At 38.8% G+C, this 18,884-nt stretch overlaps 1 protein-coding gene and 1 non-coding gene across 11 annotated transcripts in view; both read left to right on the top strand.

Moving 5' to 3' along the window:
• Positions 1 to 18,884, top strand: part of LRP2BP (LRP2 binding protein) — a 39,069-nt gene that overhangs the window by 3,067 nt on the left and 17,118 nt on the right. For 2 of the 10 annotated variants that reach the window (XR_007124680.1, XM_047715084.1), the window contains exons 2-5: positions 9,159 to 9,244; positions 10,513 to 10,639; positions 11,347 to 11,459; positions 14,573 to 14,686. Coding sequence is in view for 9 of the 10 variants with exons in the window: in XM_047715084.1 (XP_047571040.1) it covers positions 9,230 to 9,244; positions 10,513 to 10,639; positions 11,347 to 11,459; positions 14,573 to 14,686 (369 nt within the window). In the remaining variant the exon portion in view is untranslated. Of the gene's footprint in view, positions 1 to 8,435; positions 8,551 to 9,158; positions 9,245 to 10,509; positions 10,640 to 11,346; positions 11,460 to 14,572; positions 14,687 to 18,884 lie in introns of those variants that run through there. The other 8 variants (XM_047715093.1, XM_047715097.1, XM_047715094.1 and 5 more) reach the window with 8 other exon arrangements.
• On the top strand, positions 17,862 to 17,968 carry LOC125094577 (U6 spliceosomal RNA). The gene has a single exon (XR_007125590.1). It is a non-coding gene; the product is annotated as a U6 spliceosomal RNA (small nuclear RNA).

Genomic DNA, 18,884 nt, shown 5'->3' with positions numbered 1-18,884 from the left:
CACAGACCACATTCTTATATCTAAATTTTAAAGAATTTTGGTCATCGTTGGTAGATTTGGAGTTACTAAGAGTAACGCCTTTTTTTTTTTTTTTTTTTAAGATTTTATTCACTTATTTGACAGAGCACAAGCAGGTAGAGCAGCAGGCAGAAGAGGAGAAGGAGACACAGGCTTCCCGCCAATGGGGCTTGATTCCCCAGGGTCCTGGTATCATGACGGGAGTGAAGGCAGACCCTTAACCATCTGAGCCACCCAGGCACCCCTAAGATTGACTTCTTCAAAGCAAAAGAAAGTCCTCAGAGAATATTATTACAATCCATAGAAAAACAACCCTTTCATTCGGTGAAACATATAATGAAGTGATTGAATCACTAAGTTGTAAACTCAAAACTAATGTAACATCAGCTATATTCAAATAAGATTTTAAGGAGTATTTGCCAAAAACAAATTTAAAAAAAAATAGAGGAAATTAGGGCAATTCTCTGTACTATCTTTGCAGTTTTCTGTAAATCCCAGATTATTCTAAAATATAAAGTAAAATTATTTTTAAAAAGAGAACTTGAGGCAACTTAAAATTAAACCATTATGTATTCTTTTTTTTTTCTGTAGACCATGGCTATTAAAGTTTTTGTGTATTCAAGTATTTAGTTTCACCTTTATGTAACTCTCATTCCAAATACAGTAATGATAGACAATACCTAAAACCTTATGAAGCTAGTTTTAATCAAAAGCACACAAAAAAATCCACAAAGTTTTCAAAACCAAACACTACTTGTTTTTTGTTCTGATTGACCAATACACTTCAGTTCCCCTGCAAAACACACTGCCCATTGCCTTGATCACTGTGAGATCTTATCAGGCTGTTTCTAGAATGCCCAGTTACTTGGACTCACATCACTTTGAATTTTTTCCACATTTATAAACATCATTTTTAACATCTAATATAATTAAATATTACATAATTGGTGAAATAGGAACAATTAGAGCTGTGATTTTTAAGAAAACTAAACTCAATGCTTTCCAAAATCAAGTCTCTAAGAAGAATGTTCTCCAAGTAGGTGAGGATAAGTCAACCATAAAAGATGAGAAATAGCTCTACATTCAGACTGTTTCGTGGACATCTTTAAACTCATACTCCAAAGGAACATAAAATGGAACTCATATGCCTATGGTTTATGAAAAAAAGACAACTCTAAACTCTCAACATTCAACCTCTGTTAAAGAAATTGCTTCTAACCCTAGATGAGAAGATTCGAAAGTGACATATATTTACATGTTATAAGTTAAAATGCATATGGTGTGATCATATATTCTTTATTAATTTTTGTATCGATTCTTATTTAACTGACCACAATAAATGCTGGCAGTAAAAGTGTTTATTGAGCAACGTATTTCTTTCATTTAAGCAATATAGAGCCACTGAATAGAATGCATTATATTTTTTCAAATTTTTATTTAAATAAAAATTTATTTTTAAATTTTACTTAAATTTTATTTAAATCCATTCAGCTAACATGTAGTTTAGTATTGGTTTCAGGAGTAGGAAGTGATTCATCACTTACATATAACACTCAGTGCTCATCGTAGCAAGTGCCCTTATTTACCTTTGGATGTTGAGTGACTCCCCTCAGGAAAGACTCTGGTAACCGTAACTGGCCAAAAATGGTTTCCACAGCCGGAACAAGACAGGTGAGGCATGGGAATCTCACGTAATTACCAAGATTTTTAACAAATCAGTCTTTCCTCGATTGGTTTATTTGCTCACAGAAAACATGGTAAATTGGAGGAAAAAAGCTATAAGGCTCTTCCACCCAGTGCTTATCTGGTAGTAAAAGACATCCTGCCTTTTCCCACACTTTTTTTTCCCCCTCATTTCAGGGCATAAAAAGGAAGGGCGTGAAAAAAAAGCACTTTTGTTTTAAATAAACAATTAGACCTAACTGGAAAAGGGGGGTGAATAAAAAAACAGAAGGCCACTGCCTGATTCAATATTGTCTTGGGAGATCTCTGTTAATGTTCATAATATTCTTTTCTAAGTTTCCATGTATGTGTACAGGTTATGCTTTCAGTTAATATATGAACACTACTCTTCTTTTAATGACTATTAGGCAACAGTAATGAAAGGAACGATAACAATAAACACAGGCCTTTGCATTTTTGCCCAGGACACTTATTTAACTCTTATTTTCATGGGCACCAATAACGTCGTTTTTCTACTATGATAGGAATTTCAGTGTTGTACATGGATTTTAAAAGAACTTTAAATAAGTGTGTGCCTTTCTGCAGCAGTAAATAATGCAGGGTCCTGCATTCACTCTCAATTTCACCAAGGACTGCAGCGCTTAGCCGCGCTCCTTTGTGGCAGTTTCTCATCTAAGACTTCATCCCTTCCTCACCATCCTGAGCCCAGCAACAATTTCACAAGACCTTCTCTGACTTTGTCCCTCATTCTCTAATTGTATCCTTCAGTTTGTTGGGGTCCAGGCTGTGAATTATCAGAGATGGGGGACACCTCCAGCACGGCTGAGGCTCACATTTATTCTCTGTAGCCCCAATAGCCTGATTCCTCTCCTATGCGCCTGATACCAGATCTCCTGACACCTTACTGACCATATTGGGTGGTAAATTTTCTCCACTTATCAATATTAGCCACTTAACATGCTCTTTAAATTTTTTTTTATCATATAAAGAAGATGAGGAAAATCTAGTCCCTAATGTTCTTTACCATTTCTGAAGCCAAGTTCCTAATGAAACCATTTTTTGCTTGATGAGGTATGTACATAATGGCTGATACCCTCTATTTCAGTATATAAAGGCCACCTTCACCTAAACAAAATTAAAATCATTTTTACTATTTTAGTTGTATTGTTAAAATAGTTGCAAAATTGATCTGATAGTTACCTACTTTACCTGTTACTGACAATATACAAATAGAAGTTGTAAATAGAAACTACTTTCCATACACCAATGAAAGTTTCCATTCTGAATTTAATATATTTGATTTACCACTTAAAGTAGAAATTCAATTCTATCTCTAAAAAGTTCTTACCTTTCAAAATAGATTGTTCAGAAAACAAAATTTAAAGGCCGAAGTTGCCTGTAAAAGAGTTAATAAATGGGCACCTGGGTGGCTCAGTGGGTTAAACCTCTGCCTTCAGCTCAGGTCATGATCCCAGGGTCCTGGGATCGAGCCCTGCATAGGGCTCTCTGCTCAGCAGGGAGTCTGCCTCCCCGCTCTCTCTCTGCCTGCCTCCCTGCCTGCTTGTGATCTCTGTCTGTCAAGTAAATAAATAAAATCTTAAAAAAAAAAAGTTAATACATGTACTTCAAAACAAAACTACTTAGTTAAAAGTATAACAGAAGCTGGGGGAATAATAGTCATTTAAACAAATGGTACTGGGACAAATGGATATCTACATGTAAAAGAATTACTTTGAACCCCTTCCTCCCATTGTATACCAAAATAACTCAAAATGGAGAGCAAAAGCCTATAGCTGAAACAATAAAACTTTTAGAAGGAGATAAAGGGGTAAATCTTTGTGATCTTGATATAGGCAATGGTTTTCTTACCTTAGATACGATACCTAAACCACAAATAAGAAAAAAAAAATTGGACTTCAATTTGTGTAATTCAATAGCAAAAAAAATAAATAACCCAATTTAAAAATGGGCAAAGGAAGATTAAGAGTACAACTTATCATGATGAATACTGAGTAATCTATAGAATTGTTAAATCACTATATTACACCTGGAACAAATAAAACACTATATATTAGCTATACTGGAATTAAAATTTTTAAAAATAATAAATACAAATGGGCAAAGGACCTGAATAGACATTTCTCAAAAGAAGACATACATATGGCCAAAAGGTATATGAAAAGGTACTCAGCATCACTCATCATCAAGGAAAGACAAATCAAAACTGCAATGAGAAAACCTCATATCCATTAGAAGAGACTTTTTAAAAATTATTAACATATAACGTATTATTTGTTTCAGGGGTATGGGTATGTGATTCATCAGTCTTACACAGCGCTCAACATAGCACATACCTTCCCTAATGTCCATCATATAGCCACCCCATCACCCACCCCCCTCCGATCTAGCAACCCTCAGTTTATTTCCTGAGATTAAGAATAGCTTTTATCATAAAAACAAAAGACAACAAGCATTGGTGAGGATGTGGAAAAAAAGAGAACCCTGCTGCACTATTGGTGGGAATGTAAATTTCCACTCTGGAAAATAGTATGGAGGTTCCTCAGAAAATTAAAACTAGAACTACCAAGTAATCCAGCAAACCTACTTTTGAATGTTTTGGAAATGAAATTAGAATCTCAAAGTAAGATTTGCATTTCTATGCTCACTGCAGCATTATTTACAAAAGCCAAGACATTTAGTCCATTGACAGATGGATAAAGAAAATGTGGTATTTACATGTAGTGGAATATCATTCATTCTTTCAAAAGGAAGAAATCCTGCCAATTTTGCAACACAGGTGAACGTGGAGGACATTATGCTAAGTGGAATAAGCCAGACGCAGAAGAACAAATACAGTACGATTCCACTTACATAAGGGATCTAAAATAGTTAAATTCACAGAAGCAGAAAGTAGAATGGCAGTTACCAGGGGCTGGGGTGGGAATAATGGCGGGGTGTTAGAGGTACAAACTTTCAGCTGTACAAGATGAACAAGTCCTGAATTGAAGGCTGTCTCAGACTTGTTGGAGTCAAGACTACTAAAAACTTTTAACCAGGACTTCTGATAAATTGCCCTAACTGAATAGGTGATTTCAACAGAAAACTCAAATGAACCAAGAACCTTACCATAGATTACCTAAACCGCCAGAGATCCAAGACAAGCACTTAATTTTAAAAAGTAATTGGTGCACAAGCACTTGGAAACTATTTGGCACTTAAGCTGAACATGCATACCCATTGACCTAGGAATTACTACTCCTATGTTTATACCCAAGAGAAATGCATACAGATGTTTACGGGGTAAAAAAAAAAAAAAAAGGCTGAAGAATGTTCATAGAAGAACTGTTCTCAGAAGTCCAAAACGGAAGCTACCCAAATGTCCATCAAGTGCAAGAGATAGATTATGGTATATTCACACAATGTAATACTATACAGCAACAAGAAGGAGAAAGCTACAACTAACACTACAAAATGGATGAATCCTCCATGTTGAACAATAGAAGCCAGGCACAAAATAATACACAGTGAATGATTCCCTTTATGTGGTATACAAAGCATGCAAAAATCACTTACGCAATATTGTATTTACATGGAGGTTTATGTAATAACTAGAAGGCAGTACTAGGGAGGCTTCTGGGGTGCTGGTAATTTTCTCTTTCTTTTTTTTAATTTTATTTATTTTTTTTAAAGATTTTATTTATTTATTTGACAGAGAGAGATCACAAGTAGATGGAGAGGCAGGCAGAGAGAGAGAGAGAGAGAGGGAAGCAGGCTTCTTGCTGAGCAGAGAGCCCGATGTGGGACTCGATCCCAGGACCCTGAGATCATGACCCGAGCCGAAGGCAGCGGCTTAACCCACTCTGAGCCACCCAGGCACCCCTATTTTCTCTTTCTTGATCTGCGTGAAAATTCATCAAGCTGGAAACTTACATATACATTTCTGTATTTATGTTACACTTCAATAAAAAATTTTTTAATATCTAATATTAAGATTTTAAGTATTAATAGCAGACCAGATGTGGCTAAAGAAAGGATTAATAAAATGGGAAGGAGTGCTGAAAAGATTACTTAGAATGTGGCAAAAAGAGATATAACAGATGGCAAATGTGAAAAACAGAATAAGAGATATGGGAGGAAGGTTTAAGTAGAATGCCAGAAAAGAAAAGAGGGCTAGAGCCATATTTGAAGAATGTAGTGGGCTGAACTGTGTTCTCCAAAAAGATATAATCAAAGTCCTATAAAACTGATTCCTGTGAATGTAAACTTATTTGAAAAAAAAGATCTTCACAAAAAAATCAAGTGAAGTTGAGGTCATACTAGATTAGGGTGGGCCCCAATCCAGGGGCTGGTGTCCTTATAAGCAGAGGACACACAGGGTAGAAGAGATGCATAAAGAAGGCCATGTGAAGACAGAGATCAAGATGGAGTGACACAGCTACCAGCCTAGGATCCCCAAATATTGCCAGCAACCACCAGAAGCTAGGAAAGAAATCTGGGATGGTTTCTTCCGTAGAACCAGAGGGACCATGGCCCTGACAACACCTTGATTTTGGACTTATAGCCTCCAGAACTATGAAAGAGTAAATTTTTGTTGTCTTGAGCCACAAAGTTTGTGGTAATTTGTTACAGGAGCTTTAGGAACCCGAAACTAACATAAAGACATTATGTCTGAGAATTATTCAAAGACACCAACCCACGACTCAGGAAGTTCAGCATTCTCAAAGCAAAATAAATAGCTAGTCAGTTCAATAAATCCAACAACAGGTAATAAAAAAAGAAACATGAATAAAGCAAATGGATTGAAAGTACAGAATCATTCTAATTCAACGTGATTAAAATAAATGTAAAAGAACTAAATGTACCGGTAATATTCAAAGGTTATCGGCCTGGTTATAACAAAGAATCAACGAATCTAAACGAAGGCTATTTATAAGAGACACGCTTGACATATGTAGGACTACAACTCAACAAGACAAATGTCACAAAGGCAGATACTAGCAGAAGAGAAAACACAGATAGCTAGGAAACATGAAAAAGTTTCCTGGGGAGAGGAGGGAGTGTTTGGGTAGGGTGGCTGAGAGGGGAGGAAGGATGAGGTCTAGATGAGGGGCCTACAGGAGACTTAAAGGTAATGGATCTTTTAAACATTAAAATGGCAGGCAATGGATGTTGGTCGTATTATTTTACTTCATTCTTTACACATATATCCAAAAGTTATTTTGTTTCTATTCAATTTTTTAGTTTTTCATTTTTAAGTTTTTAAAAATTAAATAGAAGTCTTGCGGCATTATCATTAAGACTTACTGATTTCTCACTTGCAGTACTACAATCTAGTCTGTTCTAAACACTTGTTATCTTTTTCCCCTGGCTTTTCACGTTTATCATTTGTATTTATGTTCATTCAAATTCGAATCCCTGCTAAGGCATAACCACAGAGGAGTCCCAGCGTGCCTGAAATACTCATTTGGCTTCAGCTCTGTCCTACAATTCTATCTGGCGCCACTCTGCTGACAGAGAAGTAGCTATAACTTCTGTCTCCATCTCTATGGACTTCCCCTACTCTCAGATCATTCTTTCCTTCCCATCATCCAGCATTTTAATAAGGTTATTCATCATTAGGCTAATTTTAGTCCTCTTGCCAATCATGTATTATTTTATCAAAATATTCATATACTATACTGTACATACTATCCACAGTATACTGTGTCTAAAAGTTTATTGGAAGGAAAGTTATCCTTTATTTTGATGACTTTAGAAAAATAGGAATAGGGCACCTGGGTGGCTCAGTGGGTTAAAGCCTCTGCCTTCGGCTCAGGTCATGATCTCAGGGTCCTGGGATCGAGTCCTGCATCGGGTTCTCTGCTCAGCAGGGAGCCTGTTTCCTTCTCTCTCTCTCTCTCTCTGCCTGTCTCTCTGCCTACTTCTGATCTCTCTCTCTGTCAAATAAATAAATAAAATCTTAAAAAAAAAAAAGAAAAGAAAAAAGAAAAATAGGAATAAAATACCTCTTCCTCCATATATCTCTATTGTTAGGTCAGTTTCCCTAGAAGCAGAGTCTGAGCCAGGGATTTTTATTCAAGTGCTAGGCTGGGGCAGGGAGGGGGTGGTGGTGGTAACTCTCAGGAAAAGGGAAGTAAAAGAAGCACAATCTGGTGGCAAGGAGGGAATGCTAAGTAGGAATGTGGGCTCAGATGGCAACTAGCTTCATTCTGATCTCACAGAGAACATATCATATTTCCAAGTTCATCTCACCTTGAGGCAAAGGCGTACCAAGAATTGTGCAGGCCTGAGGTTTTAGTCTACTTATAACTCACAAGCAACATGTTGCATAGATCTTGGTAGAACACACAACACTCCTGGGTCAGAGATAAATGACTTTCTCACTCATAGTAAAAGCAATAGCCAGAGTTGTCTGCATGCTGCTGAAACTGGTTCCCTATGACCCCTAATTCCCACAGAGGTCATACAAAGGACCGGCGATAGATGCATATATTCCATAGGCTGCATTATAAGAGAACAGAATGGAGGAGGGGGAAGGATTTAGTACTTCTCAGAGAAACAAGCCTGTTCTTTATCTGTGGGGAGTTATTACCCTATCCCTCAAGGGTACTCACTGCAAACACAACCCTGAGAAATGACCCATGTGGAAAGCAGTCATGGCCCGTGTTCTTGACATACCCAGCAAGGATGTGCCAGAATGCTCAAGACTCATGGCAGATTGTGTCTCTCCATAGGAACTGGCCTTCCAAGTGCTCATGCCAGTGATCAGTCTCTGAGAAGGAGGGAGCAAAGTGTCCAGGACTGAGGGGACTCATGTTTGGCAGGGGGACAGAGGAAGAAGGAACAGCTGTGAGTTGTTTTCAATTAATACTGCCAGCAGCTGGGGATGGGCACTAAGTAGTAACGAGGATCTGGAAGGGCACCATCAGCATCTACTACACCGGCACTTCCCTTTAAGACTGTGGATTTCTTTCAGTTTCTATATCATCATTTAATGTCTACAATTTTTATTAGAGAATTCGTTAAACTTACAGCATGCTCTGCACACAGTTGTCGAGTTTCAAATGATGATTTTATGTCTAACCCCAAGATTTGACAGAAATAAACCCAGACTTTCCTTTTTAAAATCTTCTTAGATCTCATTTTCTAAAATTATGAAGTACCAAATTTTGGTGTATTCTCTTACAGGAGTCGTGGCCCTTAGAAAGATCATCAGTTTTGGGAGAATAGCATAGAATAATGATGAGGTGCAGGGGTGCTGGGGTGTCCCAGTTGTCCCACGTCCTAGCCCTAGGACCCTAGGGAAGTTACTTAACCTCCTCCATGTTCTCATATGTTAAAAGGGCCTCATAATAGCTCCTATCTCATAAAGTTTTGTAGGAGTTACTGCCTGTGAAGCACTTAGAACAAACCTGGCATTTAAGAGAGCTCAATCAATCTTTGCTTATGTTTTCTAGACCTCCTGCAACGCTTCTTTTAAGCTACAACAACAAAAACCCTGTGCAGTATTGTAACCACAGAGAGCAACATGAGTTCAAAGAAGGTAGGGAAATGTTTCTTGACTTGCTTCATCTCCTATGACCTTCCTGAATATGCCAAGGTTTTTCTGAGCCGTTTTAGATATAATAGCACACAGGATGATGTCTTCAGAAAAATGAAAACTTCTGTAACCAGTTTCTCGGTAAATTGATAATATTCTATTTGAGTCGGTTTTCTTCTACATACTTAACCTATTATTGCTTCACCTCAAAGCTCACTGGAAACTTTAACATTCACTGATACAAAGGGTTTGGGAATCATATAATCAAAAAATTTTATATATCTAGCAACAGGCATTTGGAAATCCTCTAGTGCAAACTAATAGTTCAAACTACAGATGAGGAAGTTGACCTTTTAAAAGATTAAATGCCTCTTTCAAAATGACGAAGATACTGCAGTGGTTCCCCCCCCCCCCCCCCCAATACTGAATCATCTCCCTTTTCGGCACTTCATTCTTATTAATGAAACAATTTATTGCCCAAAATAGTTTCACATAATAGCATAAATGCCGCTTTCCAATCACATTAAAGGTCTCTTGAGTTCTTTTCCTCACCACCAATCAGGAGCCTTTACTGGAAGCTTGTCCCTGATTGGTTGGAGTCAGCTATAACAGTAGAACACCAAGGAGTAAACAAAAAAGCATAGCAACAACTGAGTTTGCTGTCTCACTACCCTCAGCCTGGGCCAACCTGGACTCCTTCATCCCCAATGAGGTGGCCTCTACATTTTATATGAAGGCTTTGATTGTCCATTCGACTCTGATCCATCTTATAACATGGCAATCCAATGCAGACGGGAAGATAAAACTGAACAAAACAGCTAAAATAAAGTGTGTTCCCAGGTAAAACAGACAAATGCTTTAGTCTGAAATGAATGAGTGTCATGAGCTTCAGTAAGGAGGCATAGTACCAGTGCACAAGAACTCTGTCTATGGTCAGGGTTCCCAGTTCCTGCTAGTGGCAGGTGTCGTGATGTCACAAGCCACTGCAGATGTGAACTCACAGCTAGCGAGGACTTGCCAATGGCCTCCTCTTTCATCCCACACTGTGAAAACAGAATGGAGGATGCTTGTGCCTCTCCTAGCTATGGATGGCCCTGGTTTCCTCAGAAAGAATGTGCACATCCCTGAGCTTGTAGTTTGCTGCCCCATCCCTAGGCAAATGTGGGGAGACTGCATTTTATGAGTGCCACCTGAGAGTGGAATCTTTTTGCATTTTTTTCTGGAGGAAGACACTTCTACCATCTTGTTTTTTTTTTTATTCTTGTTTACAGAATACACATTGTGGAAACAGGATGAAATTGACCAGTGAAAAGTTGCCCAAGAACCCCTTTTATACCTCTCTATCCCGGTATGGTGCTAAGAACCCAAAATTCTTCCAATGGAGGAAGGAAAAGACTGGTACAAATTCTGATAATATTCTCACTAAAAGTCAGTTTTGTACACCAGAGCAGAAAAGACAAGAAATAGGAGCCTTAACTGCTGTGAAGGAACTGGTTAATTTTCCAATCCTTTCTAGCTTTCCGGTAGGAATCTGAGAAATTGCTGCTCACCTGGTAACCAATCCTCAGTGGAGAAGTCTCATAATTAGATTCCAATCCTGATTTTACTCTTAAGACTTTAGGACACCCTTCTGCAAAAGAGAAGCCAGATGTCACTTCTGTTAAAGAAAACAACGCCACACTTTACTTCAAATCAGCATTGAAAGCTACCATTTTGTTTCCATAGATTTACAAATATTAAATTGGGAATGGCACTAGCTCATTTAGTTAGAGTAGATCTAATTAAGGCTCAAATTAAGAATTTCACTCATCCACAGGGTAGCTTTGCCTAAGGAACTGCACACAGACTGCAGTGCTCAAGCTCCTATTAGTAAACCAGGTGGGCTTGGAAACCAATCAACACATATTTTATGATTATACCTGGTGCAGTGTTAGGTGCTGTCATCATCTTTTTCCCTTGAGCTAAGGAGGCCAGTTTTATAAATGAGAGCCAGGAAGGAAACTAGTATAAACAGTGCCAGATGAGTTCTATATAATTCATGACTTCAAGAGTGGAAATTCATATCATAGGGATAAAGATGGAATTCTTTACCTTTTTAAAACCAGATCGTTACAGCCATGAGAATTTGGTGGATAAGGCATTGCAGCTCTTGAAGGAAAGAATAAGAAGAGGGGATGCTATGGCATATTTCCTCCGAGGCCAACTATATTTTGAAGAGGTATTATCTCCTGCTTGGTTTTTTTTCCTTCATTTTTTAAAATGTATTTAAATTCAATTTAATTAACATATAGCATATTATTAGTTTCAGGGGTACAATTTAGAGATTCTTCAGTTGCATAGAAGACCCAGTGCTCATTACATCATGTGTCCTCCTTAATGTCCCTCACCCAGTTACTCCATCCCCCCATCCCCTTTCCCTCCAGCAACCCTCAGTTTGTCCCATAGAGGTAAGAGTCTCATATGATTTACCTCCCTCTCTGTTTTTTTTCTATTTCATTTTTCCCATTTTTCATTTCATATAATGCTGTTGTTAGATCCTCATTGCAAAATTTCCTGTAGAGTTCCTTTATGCAGAGGGAATTCTGGTAAATTCCATAGGTATGGTTATGGCTTTAAGTACAAGATTAAGGAGATATTTGACCTTCCTCCATAAAAGTCATTCTAATGAAAGTCATTTATAGGAGTCATTCTGGTATATAATCCATTCTCACATTAGAAATTAAAAATATCACTTTTATATTTTTGCCCCAAATAATATCATTTATAAATTCTTTTCATATGAATAACAACTAAAGACCCTGATTCTTACCTAGCACTTAGAGGCTTCATATGTTCCTCTCCAGAGGTAGGAGGGTAGCTGCCCTCTTTCTCCACATTACACTGAGGCATCCTGAGGTGCAGATGTAGGCGAAACTGTGTAAAACATATAATATATATAACAGCAGTCCTTCATGGACCCCCACGGGGACATGTGGAAATGGACCAGCTGTCCCCAATCCTGTCACCACTCACTGACTATTTGGGCAGCTATTAACCTCTATCCCACTTACCCCTAAATCTGATTGTCCCATCCTTTCTTCTGATGACAAATATTTGTTGAGGGCTCATCATGCACCTGTCACCGTGAGGCTAGCATAGGTTAAGAGAATGATCTCAGCTTGGGGCATCAGGTCAGGTAGTATGATTCCTAGTACTTATTAACTGTGTAGCCTTGGACACAAAGACTTCACCTCTTAGAGTCTCAGTTTCTTCATCTGTAAAAGGGGGGTAATCTGTGTTTCCTAGAGCCACTGTAAGGATGTATTCATTGTAGAAGTATTACTAACAGGGCGTGGCACCTAATACGTGTTTTTTATAGGTGTTCACTATTACTATGCTAAGTTCAGACTATATCATGATGAGGGGACCAGAATAGTCGCCATTTCATGAAACTTAGTCTACTAGGGGAAGGAAATAAATGAATACATCATTACAAATAAGAAGGAATACTATGAGAGCAGTTAACTGGGTAAGTTAAGAGATTAACTTAGGGAGAGGGTGGAAAGACCTGTGGTTAAAACTAATTTGAAGAGAGTCACCTGGGTGACTCTGCTGGTTAAGTGTCTGCTTTCAGCTTGGGTCATGGTTCCGGATTCCAGGATGAAGCCCTGTATCGGGCTCCCTGCTCAGCAGGGAGTCTGCTTCTCCCTCTCCCTCTCACCCATCCCGCTGTTCCTGCTCTCGCTCGCTCATGCTCTCTCCAATGAATAAATAATCTTAAAAAAAAAAAAAAAAAGAAAGAAACTAATTTGAAGAAAATGAAGCGAGCAATGCAAACAGCCCAGTGCAAGTGCATTCCAGGCAAAGGGGAGAAAATGCAATGTTTCAGAGATGAGGGCGTGCTCTGTGAGCTCTAGAAATTGAGACCAATGTGGTAACAAGCAAGGCAGAGAATGGCTTTAGATGAGCTTTGTTTAAATTGTAATAAGAAAGTACTCAAGTGTCTTAAGTCCATGATGAACAGATTAGAAGGCAGGCATGAAACCAAGAGCAGTTTAGGGGAAAATCATACTAATTTAGGCAAGAGAGGATGCTGGTCTTGACCAGAATGGTGCAGTGGAAGCTGGGTCCTGGATTTACTTTGGAGACACAAATAATAGCATCATGGATGAAAAGTAGAGGAATGGGGAGGGTGACTATTGAGAAGATAGTCAAGAGTTCAGGTTTCATACACATGGTGTTTTGGATGTCCGTTGTCATCCATGTAGACAGGTTTCAAAGTAGAAACTTACACATTAAGAGTCTAGGTCTCCAAGGAGAAGTCTGGGTTGAAAATATATATATTTGAGATTTTCCAGCATGTAGATGGTATTAAAAATCATGAAAACTAAAAGGACCTCCTTTCTCTTTCTTCCTATAGCATATTCTAACTTCTCCAGCTCCCTCACATCTAGGCCAATCATTAGCCAGAAAGGAGAATGAGTCTTAACAGCTAGGTTATTAACTCATTATTATGTGTTCTTTAAAATCAGTATTTCTTAGTATTTTGGTGCAGTTTTAATTGGTTTTGTCAATTTGTTGATTCATTATAGTTTATGAAAAAAGGATTTCAGTTGCTATTGTGCCTTCCAGAAGTTGCTTTTCTCTGGTCTGCTCTCCCTAAGTAATAACTTTCCAGTTTAGTTACAGACTTTCTTTCCATGATTACAAAGAATTCAGTCTTTAGTGCAAGACATTTTCCCTGTGGAGTAAGATATCAGCCCCATTAGTCCCTCACACCATAGCATCAGATCATAGCACTGTTGAGGAGCCTTAAAACATGTAGGTTTCCAAAGGAAGCATGGGAGAAAGATAATTTTAGAGGATCACATTTGTTGTTCCATGTCTTCTCCCTAGCTGAGAACTGCAAACCTGGAGGACATGAGCCATCCACGTAGTGGATATTTAATGATAGTGAATATCCTGATGTTCACATTTTCTCTGATGCTCTGGCCCCAGCTCTGAAGTTTCTCAGACTCCAGAAGTGGTGAGGGTATATGGTAGGATGGATTGAAGAGGGCTGCACTATCATTTCAAGAGAAGTTTGGCAATATCCGAAAGTAAGAGTGAAAGCAAAAGAGAAATCTCACCCAGATTCTTCCTGGTCACTACCCTCAGTTGCCATATTCACATCTATTTAATTGATTTTATAGTGTGCTGACTATTGTCGATGCCATACTTGCAAATTCCATAAATTTGTTGCCATCTTTTGTTATATTTGGTGCTCCTAGCCAGATTTAGGTGGGAATTAAGTATTTGGGATTACTTTAAGGTAATAATGAAAATAATTCAATATTTCCTGGGAGCTTTCAGGGATGGTATGAAGAAGCATTAGAACAGTTTGAAGAAATCAAGGAGAAAGACCATCAAGCAATTTACCAGCTAGGAGTGATGTATTATGATGGGCTGGGGACACCTACAGACGCTGTAAGTTACTGTTTTGTTCACGGTCTCTAAAGATCTCATAGTTAACAGATTATTTGATAGAATTAAAATTATATTTTAATAATATATTTCTATACTTTAATAATATCTATCCTTTTAGTATTTAAAGGATAGCAGTAGTCATTTTTACATTTATGTGAAACACAAAATTTCTTTTCACCCCCTCCTTGCTAATATTGACTGTCAATAACACTTTTGTTTTAAAATGTTTTCCTTTATTTTAAAAAATTATTCCATGGGGAAAGTTAGAAAATAAGCAAAATAGGATCACCAAACTCTACTGTCAAATATGACCCTGGTTATTATTTTAAAGTATATGCATCCATGTATTACCCCATGCAAAAAATTATATATATATTTGTGTGTGTGTGTACATTTTTTTTCAATGTAAGGCCATACTATATGTGTTTTTTATATCCTTTTTCTCCTAACAATGTATTTTGAATGTCCTTCTCCTTGTCAATAAATATAATCTATATTATTATTTTAATGCCTGCATAATTGATGTGTATCAATATTTATTTATGCATGTTTGAAGATAAAGAATAAACTGAGCTATGAGGTTTGGAGATCAGTTTTATAATTTTATCTATTCCTTATGGGCTTTATTATTTATTTATTTATTATGTCTCCTCTTACAAGGAAATTTCACATACTATCAAATAAAGATTGCGAATTTACTTTTAAATTTTTCAAAGATGCTCAGAAGTTCATTTCTCTGTGTTCACTAGCAAAACTGCTCTATCCATAATGGTCTATTAACAATTTGTGAAAAGTTACAGGCTTTCAAATCTTCACTTCAATGCTTATAAGCAGTATGGTCTTGGGGAAATTATTTTTGGACTCCAGTTTCCACATTTGTAAAAGGAGGACAAATAAACATAAGTTAGAGCTATATCTGTCATTTCCCCACACCTTTGGCCATCATGGATAACTGATCACAGCCCCCTTAGTAGTTGAATCCAGACATAGCGCAGGACTTTTATCAATACGTAGCTTGAAGGTGACATTACCAATTCAATCCACTAGAGGCAGCACACAAGATAAAACCAGTCCACCTAACTCGCAGAGTTGTAAAGAGACTGAACAACTTATAAAGTAAAGCACGTGTAGTTAGCAACCAGTGTCTTCTTTCCTGACTTTGTGTTGTATAAAGTTAACAATGGGGACTACACTTTAATTCCTGAAATGCTTCATTTTTACTCTTATAATCATAGCACATGAAATAAGTAAATGATGAAAAAATGAATATTTCCATTAATTACAAGATATTTTATTTTAAACTATTTATAATTTAGCCTGTTGAAAACACAATAACATGTTGAATGCAGGACTACATTGCTCTAACTGTGAATTGAGCACAGTTGACCATACCCCTCTTGAAACATCTTCCTCTTGGTGTCTAAGATTCTCTCCCATGCTTTATAAAACTCTTACCATCATCTTCTACTGTTTGGGGGGTTCTTTGTTGTTTTAAATATTTTATTTATTTATTTGATAGAGCACAAGCAGGGAGAGTGGCAGGCAGCAGAAGAAGGAGAAGCAGACTCCCCACTGAGCAAGGAGCCCAATTCGGGGCTTGATCCCAGGACCCTGGGATCATGACCTGAGCTGAAGGCAGACACTTAACCAGCTGAGCCACCCAGGCGCCCCAGTCTTCCATCAAATCTTGTATGTGTCTGGAATACAAATTTCCCTCTTCATCTCTTTATAGCCTCCCCTGTCCTTTGCTAGCTACTTCTCTCCTAAGTGTTGAAGTATGTCAGAACCTAGGCCCCTGGGCACCTGGGTGGCCATGTTCTCTCTGCCTGCCTCTCTGCCTACTTGTGATTTCTCTGTCAAATAAATAAATAAAATCTTTGAGGAAAAAAAAGAAGAACCTAGGCCTCTGCTGCTCCCACTTACTCTCTCAGCTCATCCCACCCCATGGCTAACATTCCTTATACTTTTCAAAGACGTCCAGATTGTTGTCTTCACACCAGAGCCTCCTGCTGAGATCCATACCACCAACTGCCTGTCTCTCTCTAGATGTTCAGTAAGCATCTCTCAGGTCCTTTGAACTCACTCTAGTTCACCTACAAACCCGATGCTTAAAACACACACAGATTCTACCACTTAAGACAGTGGCGTTTCTTTGTGCACTGGTACCATTCACGGGGGTCATCATCATCAATGGAGTTGCCTTAAAGGACACAAAAGCAGCTTAAAAAATATCCGCCTCTGTTTTTCACGCCGTGATCACCTACTCTATCATCCCCGAGGTACGTGTGTACTCTTGTGACTTATCCAGCTCTAGTTTAGTTGGATTCATTGTATTCTTTACTCACTCCTTCATTCCACAAACATTTACGAGGCAGGAAGAGTCTGAGATGCTGGGGAAGCAACGGTCAGTATGAAGAGGAGCGCATAGTCTGAGGAAAACTCCGAGCGCAGTTGTGAGTCCTGAACAGAGACAGGTGCGTGTGCTAGGCACAAGGCGGGACTTGTTTTCACGGAGCCGCTGACAGGTGCTGACGCTCAGGACACAAGAACAGCTTATAAGGTCAGGACTGGCATTCGGATGGAGGGAACAACATGAGGCTGAGTTGGTTAAACATCTCCCTTCAGCTCAGGGTCCATCCCAGGGTCCTGGGATCGAGCCCCAAATTGGGCTCCCTGCTCAACGGGGAGCCTGCTTCTCCTTCTGACCCTCCCCCCTCTCATGCGCTCAAATAAATAAATAAAATCTTCACCAAAAAAAAAAAAAGAGAGAGAGAGAGAGAGGGAGTGATCATCTGTCTCAAATTCTGCTGAGGTGAGTTTAATGGAAACTGAGCACTTAGAATTAGGCGCATTAAGATGAATCTCATTGGACAGACCGACCAGCCTTTGCAGTGGAGTGGTAAGGGACGCAGGCCAAAGGGGGCTGAGGAGACGACTGCAGGTGAGAAGGCAGACAGGAGCACTGAGTTTTACCATAAAGCAGAACAGATGCATATGCAATAACGAAGGGATCATGGACTTGAGGGGGGATCCCCCCAGCACAGAGATGCCACAGTATATTTGTAAGTCGATACATGAGATCTAGTATAGAGGGAAAAAATGATGAGCTGGGTAAATTCACGGATTTGGTGTTTCTTTTGATTTTCTATTTTCTCAGTGCAGAAAGTGAAGCCATATGCTTGCTTCAGCAGTATGTGTACTGAAATTGGAAGGACAGAAAAAATTAGCATAGTCCCTGTGTACAAGGATGACATACAAAGTCATGAACCACTCCATGTTTTTTTTTTATAAAAATATAAAAATTTTAAAAAGGTGAAGCCGTGAACTGAGAATGAGGGAAAGGGCAGGAAGCAGTAGAAGTGTGAAGAGAAAGGATAAAGTCTGAAATTGTATCTTCTCCACCAGGTAAGTGGGCCAGATAATTGATGAGACAAATTGATAATACTGTTTGCCAGGGCGGAGAGCTCACTCTGAAATGTGTGATCACGGTTTAAAGAAGGACCATGCTCACGGGGCGCCTGAGTGGCTCAGTGGGTTAAAGCCTCTGCCTTCGGCTCAGGTCCTGATCCCAGGGTCCTGGGATCGAGCCCCGCATCGGGCTCTCTGCTCAGTGGGGAGCCGGCTTCCTCCTCTCTCTCTCTCTCTGATTGCCTCTCCGCCTACTTGTGATCTCTCTCTCTCTCTTTGTCAAATAAAAATCTTAAAAAAAAAAAAAAAGGACCATGCTCAGCTGCTTGAGTGCAGCTGAGTAGGCAGAGAAATGGTTTATTTGCCAGATGGATGAGGGCCAAGGAGGAAAACAGGAACAAAGAAATGAGTATGGCCACAGATACAGAATCAGCTGAAAATATGGGAATTAAGAACATGAAGAAGTGGAGGAGCCAGAAGGTTAGCAGATTCAATGGGTTGGCATAGGGCAACTCCAAACAGAATGGCTTGAATGTAATTACATATGGAGGCCAGAAGAGAATAAAGATGGCCTCTGCAGGTCCCTCCTCACCTAGAGTGACACTGTTAGCTTGATTATACTCTTAACCTACAATAAAGGGCCAAAGAGCCCACTCTTAATTTTTATCGCTTTCTTTTATTAATTTACCAAGTTGTTCTTGATACTCATTTGGTCCAGAGGCTGGTTGAACCGTATATACTTTGCACGGTAGATTTGAACCGTTTTCTTCAGGGAGCATTCACAGGTCAT

This window comes from Lutra lutra, chromosome 2 (assembly GCF_902655055.1).
Source record: "Lutra lutra chromosome 2, mLutLut1.2, whole genome shotgun sequence".
Classification (NCBI taxonomy): Eukaryota; Metazoa; Chordata; class Mammalia; order Carnivora; family Mustelidae; genus Lutra; species Lutra lutra.
The sequence above is the reverse complement of the archived record's forward strand: the minus strand, read 5'-3'. Positions and strand labels throughout refer to the sequence as shown.